Source organism: Notolepis coatsorum, assembly GCF_963971535.1.
Source record: "Notolepis coatsorum genome assembly, chromosome: 5".
Taxonomy (NCBI): domain Eukaryota; kingdom Metazoa; phylum Chordata; class Actinopteri; order Aulopiformes; family Paralepididae; genus Notolepis; species Notolepis coatsorum.
In genome coordinates, this window is record NC_140169.1 from 55,014,713 (window position 1) to 55,027,685 (window position 12,973).

Consider the following 12,973-nt stretch of genomic DNA (forward strand, 5'->3'; position numbering starts at 1 on the left):
CTCGCTCCCTCTCAGATCGACTTCCAGTTTAACCCCCCGAACGCCCCTCACTTCGGGGGAACCTGGGAAAGAGAAGTACGTTCCATAAAGACAGCTCTGTACGCCGTGCTTGGGGCCCAGACCGTGGCTGAAGAAGTCCTCACGACAGTCCTCACAGAGATCGAGGGAGTATTGAACTCAAAGCCCCTTGGTTACGTCTCAAGTGATGTAGCAGATGTCGACCCAGTCACCCCCAACACTCTCTTGATGGGGCGGCTGGACCCCGCGCTCCCACAGACGGTGTACAGACCCGAAGAAGCGAACGGCCGAAGAATGTGGAGGTACAGTCAAGTATTGGCTGACAAGTTTTGGAACAGTTTCCTCCTCCACTACCTACCGTCTCTACAAACCCGCCAGAAATGGGTAAAAGATAGAGACAACTTGACGGAGGACACAGTCGTTATGATCGTGGACCAGTCACTACCCCGAGCTATGTGGCCGGCCGGCCGCGTAAGCAAAGTGATCACTGGTGCCGACGGAAAGGTCAGAGCGGCAGAAGTTATTGCCCAGGGACGGACATACACCCGACCCGTGGCGAGGCTGATAGAGTTGCCAAGGCTCCCTGACTCCCTTGATGACGATCATGACCCACTGACTTTGTAGATTGCCCTACTCCCCACAACAGACATTGAGTAGTTGACAGGACGATTAATCTGTCTTTGCTTTATCTAATTAGGTGCGGACTAATTAGGAGGCGGCTGTTACAAAGGGTCAGATTAAACCGAATATATATATTTATTGCTTGAGATCCCTTGTATAATATTTGTATATCGTTTGATATCCCTTGTATATTATTTGTATATATACACGGAATATCCCTTTACCTGGGTACAAACCAGAGTAATATTCGCTCTCCTATTGGACAGCGACCCCTAGGCGCCAACGGCCAAGCCCCCAACGGCAAGTTCAAAGGCAACTCCGGGCATGTCTCAACATGTCCAGAGTCTGCGCAGTAATACGAGACAGAACTGAGGTTGGCACTAGATAATTCACCTTACGTATAAATACGGCGCAGGTGTAAACAGCAGCAATTCGTTCATTACTAGTAAAGCCTTCACCACGAGACAACGTGCAGTGAAGTGAGCAACTTTGCCTCTAAATAGAGCCTTGAGAACCGTGTGCGAATAGATTGCTAAAGTGTCAGAGTTTAACGCAGTAACATTGAGTTCGACTTATTCTAATGTGAAGTAATAGTCTATCATTTATAGTGTATCGTGCGGCTACAGTTCTTCAGTGACCAGCATTACCACCGGTTCGTCGTGTATATAGCTAGTGCACTTATCCAGGCTGGGCGGCCTAAACTCGTGCCCCCACCCGAGGAGTCCTAGATGAGAACCGTTGGATATGTACACCGGAGAACCTACACCGGCGACTGCAGAACCATTTCTGGTTGGATTATATTGCTTTGGGACCGTGACTGCTGGAGCAGAGAACCGTCGACCCCACTGTCGTTTGGGATCTACCCCCCGTGAGGATCATCACTCGAGCCCGCCTCTAGGAAGAGGCTGGCTAGCTGTCTTCCATGCTGTCGAGCATACTGGATTATAGCTGTTGCTTTGTCTACTGATCAAGGGAGTACATGCACTGGCTCTGGTATCTGGAGCCTCGTTATTCCTCGTTGACCCAGACTTTGTACCCGAACATTCCTCTACCCCGGCCGGCCTTACACCCGGAGGGAACCCCCCAGTGTCTCCAGCTGGTACTAGTGTGCCCTATGTAATTGCTATACCACAGGTGGCGTCAGTTTAGACCCATCCTAGTATTCATACTATTCTCATTGACTTACGCTCTTGACTTACTTTACGTGTGTTCTTCGCCATACAAGCGCGAGCCTAATTCTCAATCTGTAACCTAACGTTGCTTAATAATAATAAATACCCTCTAAATAGTACTTTATGTGTCAATGCCGTATTCTTGTGTGGGTGTTCACCATATATATTCATGTACTGTATGGCCAGTAATTAAAGTACATAACTAGTAGTGGTTTAATATATCATACTCTTTAATACAGTCAGGGAATTGTACCCCTCAGTTACACGATGCGTTGATCATGAATATGCAAATCGATGAAACTTCATAGTCATCATGGTCGATGAATCGTGACAGCCCTAGTAAATTGTAATGAACCAAAGGAGAATATAATTTTTTTTCCATCTTTGACTGTGAATAACCTTGCTGACAATGGCTAAAAGCTAAAAGATACCACTGAGCTCATTCAGCTACTTCTTAAGATCAAGTATAGTCAATATCATAGCATGACAATAACCAACATATTTTCTTTGGAGGTGTTTGTGAAATAAACATTTGAAAGGTTATTGTTCCCTGTGTTTTTATCATAGAGGTGTGGTTATACTTTTAATATGGAATACCTAGACTACATGTTAATCTAATGTAATCTTAATCAAGGATCAGGACTATTTCACCATACATGATGCATCATAGCTTTTTGCTCAGTGACCATGTTGTGTAGTAGGTGCCCTTTTGTTATTTTCACCCTTCAAACAGCCTGAGTCCACCACTGCCAAGGTATGTGTCACTGAGTCAGGAAGAACGTCCACAGAGTCAGGAAGAACATCCACAGAGTCAGGAAGAACATCCACAGAGTCAGGAAGAACATCCACAGAGTCAGGAAGAACATCCACAGAGTCAGGAAGCACGTTCACAGAGTCAGGAAGAACATCCACAGAGTCAGGAAGAACATCCACAGAGTCAGGAAGAACATCCACAGAGTCAGGAAGAACATCCACAGAGTCAGGAAGCACGTCCACAGAGTCAGGAAGCACGTCCACAGAGTCAGGAAGCACGTCCACAGATTCAGGAAGCACGTTCAGAGTCAGGAAGCACGTTCACAGTTTTATGGTGTTTTTTGTTTTTGATCCATGGGGGCTATTCCATGTGATCTTGGTGTTATGGGGGGTGTCGGGAGAACCCAAGAGCAGAACACAAGGCACAAGAGAATGCGGCGGTTTAGGTTATACCCAGGGAAGGACGGGGGGCAGATAGTGAAGAGCTGGGAGTGAGAGGAGACAAACGGGTGATGTGTGTCCATACTGTCCTGGGGAGGTGCAGGCTGGTGAGGGCTGTAGGTGACGTGTGTCCATGCTGTCCCGGGGAGGTGCAGGCTGGTGAGGTCTGTAGGTGACGTGTGTCCATGCTGTCCCGGGGAGGTGCAGGCTGGTGAGGGCTGTAGGTGACTTGTGTCTGGTGAGGGCTGTAGGTGACGTGTGTCCATGCTGTCCCGGGGAGGTGCAGGCTGGTGAGGTCTGTAGGTGACGTGTGTCCATGCTGTCCCGGGGAGGTGCAGGCTGGTGAGGTCTGTAGGTGACGTGTGTCCATGCTGTCCCGGGGAGGTGCAGGCTGGTGAGGTCTGTAGGTGGGGAAGCAGGCCGGAGGGGTGAGGTCCTACACACAGGAGGACAGAGGTCAATACCACGCAGGGTACAGAGTACTCGGGTTACACTAGGAATATCACAATTATTGCATATAAGGATCTAGAGGTCCAGAGAAGAGTCCTACTACCACGGGAGGTGAGAACTCGGACACTGGGGACTCGAGACTCGACTACAACACTGGCTACAATAATTTTACTGTGCCACGCCAGGGCCCTCATTTATCAACAATTCTTAGAAAGTGTTCTATTTTCGTTCTTAAGCACAGAATTTAGAATGTGTGTACGCACAGAAAAATTGGGATTTATCACACGTGCGTACACAGGTTCTACGCACACTCCGTCTTGATAAATGCCACTTGTTCTACGCTCCGCGCTCGTGCACGGTTTTACGTATTTGCATATAGAACCGCCCGTAATTAACCATATATGGTCATGAAACACCCACATGAAATGTGGAAAAATGGACTAAGCCGAGCGAACGCCTGGGAGAAATACGCGACAGGCTGACAGACATGTACACAGTGATTGCTGGGCAGCGCAAACACTAATAAAGACCGTTAACCACTGTTTGCCATTGGTGTCATTAATAACCATGCTGGAATATGACTGCTTTTTCTTCGTTTCGTTCGATTAATACCCAGGGATTAAAGTTCTCCGTCAATTTCATTCCAAATCGCGACGGATTTTCCATCAATTTCCTACCTGCATATGATTTGTAGAGGCATACAATCTATTTTGATGTCGGTATTAGGTATAGCCTATATAAACAATAATACAAGAGCATATACGAGAACCTTTCTATTCACATAACTGCATTTGTGATGGAGCTTTTGACAGCTACATGGGTGGTACAGACAGTAACAGTCTATTGCTCGATCCATCTCCAATATCACGATGGACCGTGCCATGTAGCCTGTGTGATCAATAAAAACGCGAACTTGAATTCCACCATCATATTTATATGTTGTGTCTGTCCACTATGTTTGTTACTTTGTTATTTCCCCCCCCTATCTATGTAAAGCGACCTTGGGTCTCTTGAAAGGCGCTATATAAAATGAAGCTATTATTATCATTATTGTTATTATTATTATCACGTCTGTGCGGGAGCTCACAAATAGACTGTTAGTCTCAGTGAAGTTTCAACGGAGGTCATCTATTCTAACCAACAAATTGAAGTAGAAAGCATTTCGTTGTGACCAATCTTATTTGGAAACATGACACACACAATAATAGTATTTAGCTTTTTATTTGAAACAATATTTAATCGCGTTTGGAGGTGGGTGTTCTGCGTCTGCCCCCCTGTGCCAAACAAACAGGCCAACCTCTTGTTCGAGCGTGAGCACGTTATAATTACACTACTGTCGCTATTTTACAATGAACTATAATGAATTACGGTTCATACAGAACACGCACCAGTGTTGGAAGTAATGCACGGAAGCTTATTTCCGTGTTGCAATAATAATATTCTACCACCGGGCGCCAGGTACGCATGCTCCGAGCTGCACAAAGTCAAGCACACGTTCAAATTGATAAGTCACACACTTTGCTTAGAAATTATCGTACGCACGGGTTACGCACATATCTGTGCGTACGCACCATTGATAAATGAGGGCCCAGGGGTGCAGGCCTCTTATCCTGGCTCCGTGATGGGGTGGTAGCCCACAGGGGTGCAGGCCTCTTATCCTGGCTCCGTGATGGGGTGGTAGCCCACAGGGGTGCAGGCCTCTTATCCTGGCTGCGTGATGGGGTGATAGCCCACAGGTGTGCAGGCCTCTTATCCTGGCTCTGTGATGGGGTGATAGCCCACAGGTGTGTAGGCCGGCTCAGCTAGGGAGACTGCTGGTGAGGTGGGAACAGGAAGAGACCCAGATATAAGGCTGTGGGGACCTGCTGACAGACTGGAGAGAAAGGCCCTGGCTGTGGCTGTAACAGGACCCCTCCAGGCTTGGGTGAATACTTCATTGGCGGGGAAGAAGAACACTGATAGCGGTGCGTGGACCGTCCCGCGAGCCCCAGGCCACCGCCCCGTGAGACTTGTTTCCCGTGCGCCTAAAATTCTACCTGGTCTCGTCCCATGGGGCTCGCGGGGCGGTGGTCTGGGGCTCCACACACCGCTATCGGTGTTCTTCTTCCCCGCCAATGAAGTATTCACCCAAAGACCCAATACCGTGGCAACAACTACCGCACTACCGGTAGAATAAGTGCAGAGAACCGTGGGAAGTGATGCAAACTGTCTTGTCATCTTATTGAATCCCCAAGACGCCCAGGGGAACGACAAGAGGGGCGGGATGCAACCAACTCCATGAATGAATGAATGAAAACTTTAACCAACAGATTGCAGAAAGGGTACAACACAGTACGGCTCAATACACACAATTGTTAAGGGGAGGCAGACCTGAGAAAGACGTTAGTCTTGTTTCCATCAGGGACCCCCATTTCCAATTCATATAGACACATCCAACTCTTTATAATAATAAAGAAGAAGCATCACCCGTATGAACCCAACTGCACAGCTGGGAGTAAAAAACCCGTTTTCACATGTTTTTACATCCAGTCACTCCTTTTAGTCAGAGTAAAGACCAGACCCTCCCAGAAACCTTCCCACACGAGTCGTAGTCATGAGAAAGACATGCCAACTGTGAGTCACGTGACCAACTGACTCAAGTTTACACATAAATCGAGCGTAGCAGACCCGTAAGCCCTACGCTCTAACTCGACACCTTAACACTCTGTAACTCATGGAAGGCGTCGCCATAGCAACATCGCTACGACGGGGGAAACCCTGCACACGGCTCCTGTTTGTAATAGGAGTCGGCAGGATAACCCTCCCCCCCCCCCCCCCCCCCCCCCTGCCAAGACGTCCTAACGGCTCGGCCCTGACTGGCTCAGCAGAATGAGATAAAATCTCCTAAACCAATCAAGTGGGAAGGAGGGGTTTATTCGACACCCCCTCACAAAAAACCCTTATTTCCCTACACACAAAAACAACTGTAGCCATTTTGAAACCTCCGGTAGAAATGCTAATGTATAGCGTAAGCTAATACAATGCCCGCTACCCACAAAATGTGAACAGGATTTACAACAAAACAAGTCGTATGTGTGTGAATCCTACACCCGTTGACTATGTCGTACATAGCAAAAACGCTGACCGAGAGTAACGGCTAGGCCGTGGAACGTGTGTACGAGTATTACTGCAACTAACACAACAGCATTGTGAGACACATATACTTAGTTTAAGCAACGGAATAACACCAGTTTCTACCTGCATGTGGAGCGTCAGGCTAATAGAACCCCCTATGACTGAGTGTATGTTGCAGACCTTGCTTAATCTCGTAACACAACACGACTCATCTCACAACGTAAAAGTGCAGATTCATATTTACGCAACCCCACCATATGATTTGTTGAAGAAACACACAGTTTGTTTGGCCAAAAAACATAGTCCCCCTTATGTCGGGGAACTTTTTATTGTATAATTTGGCACAAAAACACAATCATAAAGGGGCCGGGGAGGGTGTAAAGGAGAGGGGACACAGAGGGGAAAAGTCACTCTCAGCGGCGTCTGCCACCTCGCGCCGCTCTAGTCTTGCCACCCCGAGGAGCCCCGGAGGGACGGTAGGTAACTGTCTGCTGGTCTCGACGTTCCCTACCGTCTCCTCCGGTCGTGGATGTGCCGGCGGTAGCAGAAACGCCGTCTCTTCTCCTGGCCTTCTTGGAGGGGCCAGCAGCGGCGGTAGAGGCAGTGGTAGGGACGACGAAGACAGCTCGACGTCGTGGAAGCCTTCTGACTCCACCGGCAAGGACGGGAGGCGGAAAATGGGGTTGAAGAATGGATCTCTCCTCTGCCATCTCTCTGCATGTTGAGGTCATCAACCGCAGGGCCTTCCCGAACAGACCAGCATCTGAGAGGGTGGCCGTCAGAAGAGGGGCTCTCTTCCGTTCCGGCACACGGGCCTGCTCCAGCCAAAGATGGCGCTGGCTCAGGGTGGCCAGGGCGCGCACTTTCCCCGAGGCTATAGCCAGCACCTGGGTAAGGTGCAGGACAGCTCCTGCCGCCTGGGTGATCTGATCGCATTTTACCTCGGTCAGATCCATGCCGCCCGTCATAATCCCCGATACAAATCTAGCTAGGTGGGCGATGTTAGTTACCAGCGATGAATGACTGGTCACCCCAATATGCCAATCGCCTAGCCGATCTTCCATGGAGGACCGGCTTGCATAATGGTTCCCACACCACATCCGGACAGAGGAGAGCGGCCATCGGGCTATCAAGCCGAGGCACGCCCTCCCTCATACCTTTGACTAACCCCGACACCCGCGTAACTGGTACGTAGGTGGGGGTAAGTCCCATGATGTGAGACACCGCCTGACCCTGACGAACATAGGCCCCCATTGAGGGGAAAAATGGGTAGACAACGTCCACCCCTCTCACCGGGCGACGCTGCCAGAGATGACCTATGAGATCATCAGGGACAGGAGCAGGCAATGGCAGCGGCAGCGGCACGCCGTTTGCGGCGGCACGCCGTTTGCGGCGGCGGCTACCGCCATGAGCTCGGGAAACAAAGCCTGCAGTTCCCCCTGCAGACCTTCCTCCACCGAACCCGCATCCCTCACATGCAGCAGGCTGCGACTGGTCAAGGAGCCACAGTCTGATGTGGCCGATAGTAGGGCATCCTGCTGATGAGGCCAAGGTGGTTCCTCGACATCTTCGAACAAGGCGTCCCGCGGAGCCATTTCTCCCCCCTCCGGTGTTTCCTGGATAGGAGGGATACTCTCCTCCACAGGACCATCAAACAAGAATCCGTCCGACTCTTCCATGAAGTCCTCAGTTTCCATCGGAAATCCAGAGCCGGACGCATCCTCGCTGGTCTCCAGCAGTTCCCCAAACCCAGGCCGTTCACGCCTGCATGCCACCATCTTGCGACGTGAACGGGCAGACGTGAAAAGTTTGCGTCGCAAATCCTCCGGCTCCAAGACAACCCCCCGTTCACCAACGGACGATTCCCTGGAACCAGAGGAACCAGAGTCGAGATCAGACCACCGCCGGAGCGACGGCACCGACTCCTCGGCTCTTCGGAGAGGCAAACTATCCATCGGCTGTCTCCTGGGCTGGGTCGGCAACCACGAAAGTGGCAACAGCCCAGCACCAAAACGCACGACGGAGGCGGGAATGGAGAACCGCTGGTGAAGAGTAGGTCTAGCAGGTCTACTCTCCGAAGAATACATTATGACTCAACTTTTTCCTTATAACAGATATGAGAGAAGAAAAAATTAAGCACAATGTAGACTCGTCACAACTCTTTTCAACTAACAACACGTCAAGTGGGGTACTACCGAGGCACTTCCTTGTGGTGAAAGCGAGAAGGAGGAGAGCAGGTGACCACACACCTGCTTATGAAGGTAAGCTAACGAGGGGTGTGGTCAGACGAATACTGGTATTAAAGGTACATTTGTGGAATTTATTCAGTGCGCGTGCACATACGCGAGGGAGTGCATGAGTGATGCCGAGCGGATCCCCTAATGATACAGAACAGAACAGTATCATGGGAACAACAGAGTCAGTTGTATCCTGATCACTCAGAGAGATTTGACTTCTATCCACAGGTGTTGTGTAGAGAGGGTCTGACTGGACGCTGTTACTGGGAGGTAGAGAGGAAAGGAGTGGTTCATATAGGAGTTACATATAGAGGCATCGGAAGGAAAGGAGCGGCTGCTGGCTGTTTTCTTGGAGTTAATGATAAGTCCTGGTCTCTGGAATATAATGATAAGAGATACACTGCCTGGCACAATGAGAGAAGAATAGACATACCTGCCGCCCCCCCCTCTCGCTCCACCAGAATAGGAGTGTATCTGGACTGTCCTGCTGGCACTCTGTCCTTCTACACAGTCTCCTCTGACACACTGACCCGCCTACACACCTTCCTCTGCACTTTCACTGAGCCCCTCTACCCTGGGTTTATAGTTTGGGGTGAAGGCTCCTCTGTGACCATGTGTCAGAAAGAGAAGCTGGACGTGTTTGAGCTGAAGACATACTCTGCTTCAGAGGAGGCTCTTCTGAGGCTGCTGCCAGTGGTCAAAGCCTCTACTATATCTCTGTGGGTACATTTATATCTTAATACATTGTATTCTCTTAATGCTTTTTATTATTATTATGTATTAATAAACAATATACCACTTTTCAATATAATTAATTGTATCTATTGCATATCCAGACTTGGTGACTGTAACCTCTCAGAGAGATGCTGTGAAGCTCTGGCCTCAGTTCTCACCTCCAAGTCCTCCAGCCTGAGAGAGCTGGACCTGAGTAACAACGACCTGCAGGATTCAGGAGTGAAGCTGCTCTCTGCTGGACTGGGGAGTCCACACTGTAGACTGCAGACTCTCAGGTTAGTGTTCCTGGACCAGTTCAACAGACAACCATTTAACACTTTCAGCGCCAGCCATTACCCTTATCCTTGTAGCTAATGTGCCAGCTTTCTAGGGGTGGGGGGAAATATCGATACATAGTAATATCGCGATACTTTGCGTGGCGATACTGTATCGATACAGGGACGCCAAGTATCGATATTTAATTATTTATAAAAAAGATTTTATTTTTTATATATATATTTTTGTATAAGGAAGTTGCATTGTTAATTTCAATACCTGTAATTGTACAGTAGTACACGCACACGTGTGCATTCAGTTAAGTTGGAATATGACTGTAATACAAACAGTTCAGTTTGTCAGGTACATGCAACACAGATTACAGTGTTTACATCTGTCTGCTTGAGAAAATACCATGTTCTGCAATAAGAATGATTGAAGTGAGATGAACAGACTGAACTTTATTTTATTAGATAAAATATGTTGACAAAGTTTTACTTTGCAGTTGAAAAAAGGTAATAAATCGCAATATATTGCAATATTAATATCGCAATACTCAGCATATAGCAATATATTTAGTATCGCAATACTATCGTAACCTGACTCAACTATCGTGATAGTATCGTATCGTGAGGCCTCTGGTGATTCCCACCCCTACAGCTTTCCATAGCCTAGTTTCACTGCGTCACTATGTTTCGAGAGCTATATCTATATTCTATATTATAGCTATGGAGACAATACTATGGTAATTTGACAGTGGCTTTCTCCCGTCGAACATGCAAAAGAGATTTTTCATGTATACGTTTGCGCGTTATCCCGCGGTGAATATTGTATAGTTTAGGAGTGATCCGGGCTACGCTACTATTTCCAAATCAAATGTATATAATAGGTATTATGTTTCTGCATGAAAGGGGGGGGGTTTGATGCTTTGATCGCCAGTAACGGCATTCGCTTTGAACACCACACGCTGATCAGCTGGATCGACATGAAATCATTGTAGGATCAAGGTGGAATTGACGTCAGATAGTCCTTACCTTTGATCGGGGGTATTCCAAAAAGAATATTCCAATTGTCTGATCGCGATTTCCAGTATTGGTCCAGTATTGGTCCCGGACATAATCCGGCACAACGCATGCATCGAGTGTCCTGGACCCGTTCCAATGTGATCGAGTGAACCGCTAGACTTGCCTGTACCAAAATTATCTGACCGGAGGAAATTAGATGTAACACACGGTGTGAAATAAGGTTTCAAAGGGTGGGCTTGAACTATGACCTCTGCCAGTGGGTCTTGGACTTCCTGACGGGCAGAACCCAGGTGGTGAGAGCAGGCAACTGCACCTCCTCATCCATCACTCTCAACATAGGGGCCCCCCAGGGCTGTGTTCTGAGTCCCCTCCTCTACTCCCTGTACACACATGACTGTGTGGTACAGCGGAACAACAACACAATCATCAAATTTGCTGACGACACAGTAGTGGTGGGCCTGATCTCTGCAAACGACGAGCGGGCCTACCTGGAAGAGGTCAAGGTCCTAGCGGGATGGTGTCAAGAGAACAGCCTCTCCCTGAACGTCAGCAAAACAAAGGAGATGATTGTGGACTTTAGGAGGTCGGGGGTCAGGGACTACAGCCCCCTCAGCATCGACGGGGCACCGGTTGAGAGAGTGAACAGTTTTAAGTACCTCGCAGTCCACATATGGACTTACACATATGGTGCTCTTAAAGAGCACCTACGGGAGGCTGCGATTCGAAACTGGCCACCGTAAATGCCCAAAACCCCCACCACCTCCTAATAGACAGTCTCCTCACCACCGCATGTATATATTCCCTCCCCGCCGTATGTATATTTCCCTCCTACCCACCCACCCCCTCCTAATGTACAGTCCCCTCCCCATCATATGTATATACTCTGTCAGGATCTAGGGGTAACAGTACTGTATATTTGAATACCGTTATGTCACAAATGTATCAGTACTAAATACCTATATGTCCCTATGCCATAAATGTCATGTATGTTGTGTATGTCATAAATGTCTATATGAATTGAAAATGGGGGACCCTGATGGAAACAAGACAACCGTCTTTCTCAGGTCTGCATCCCCTTAACAATTGTATGTATTGAGCCGTACTGTATTGTACCCATTCTCCAATCTGTTAAATAAAGTTTTCATTCATTCATTCATTCATTCACATGGACCACACACATTGACAGTGTTGTGAAGAAGGCACGACAAAGCCTCTACTTCCTCAGGCGCCTAAGGAAGTTCCAAGTCAGTCAGAAGATCCTTAAGAACTTCTACTCATGTACAATAGAGAGCATCCTGACTGGCAATATCACCTCCTGGTTTGGGAATAGCACCGCACAAGACCGTAGCAGACTACAGAGAGTGGCCCGTTCAGCCGAACGCACAATTGGAGGGGGGCTTCCCACTCTCCAGAACATTTACAACAAGCGGTGCATGGGTAAGGCTAAGAGAATTATCAAAGACTCCAGCCACCCAAACAACTGCCTCTTTGAACTGCTGCGGTCAGGCAAGCGATACCAGAGTCTCATGGCAAGCACAGAAAGACTCAGAAGAAGCTTCTATCCCCAGGCCATCAGGATGCTCAACGAACAATAACACTATGTAACAACCATCAAATGCACTCACAGCACACACATCCACACGTACACACTCACTTTAAACAAACAACTCACTGCAGCACCCACTTTACACACTTTAGAACACCTAAACACACTTTATATTTATTGGTAAAGAATTTGCACTACAACCCATACCTCATTACACCTTACTGTAAATTGTACCTAAATTGTACCTCATCCCATTTCTGCTTTGCATTATATAGTATATTGTATATTAGTATATTGTATAGTATATTGTATGGTAACTCAGTTACTTCTACTCTGCATTGAACATTGTACATATGTACATACTGAACACTTGTGCCTACGTACGTGACTTCTATTTTATACTTGCTATACTTATTTAATTAAATTTTATACTTTATACTATTTTTGTCTAGCACAGTCTGGAGCGTAACAGAAAGAAGCATTTTGTATAAAAGTATTCTGTACTTCTGTATGACAACTAATAAAGAAACTTGAGAAACTTGAGAACTTGAGGGTGATACTGCCACCTAGCAGGATGCGGCCGGTATTGCACTCTAGCGATCTCAG

The 12,973-nt window shown here is 47.8% G+C and overlaps 1 protein-coding gene across 1 annotated transcript in view; it reads left to right on the forward strand.

The window, feature by feature from the left end:
* LOC311228197 (uncharacterized protein) overlaps positions 1-12,973 on the forward strand; it is a 465,049-nt gene that overhangs the window by 158,656 nt on the left and 293,420 nt on the right. The window contains exon 8 of the mRNA XM_084314108.1: positions 9,643-9,816. Coding sequence (XP_084170234.1) covers positions 9,643-9,816 — 174 coding nt within the window. The remainder of the gene's footprint in view (positions 1-9,642; positions 9,817-12,973) is intronic.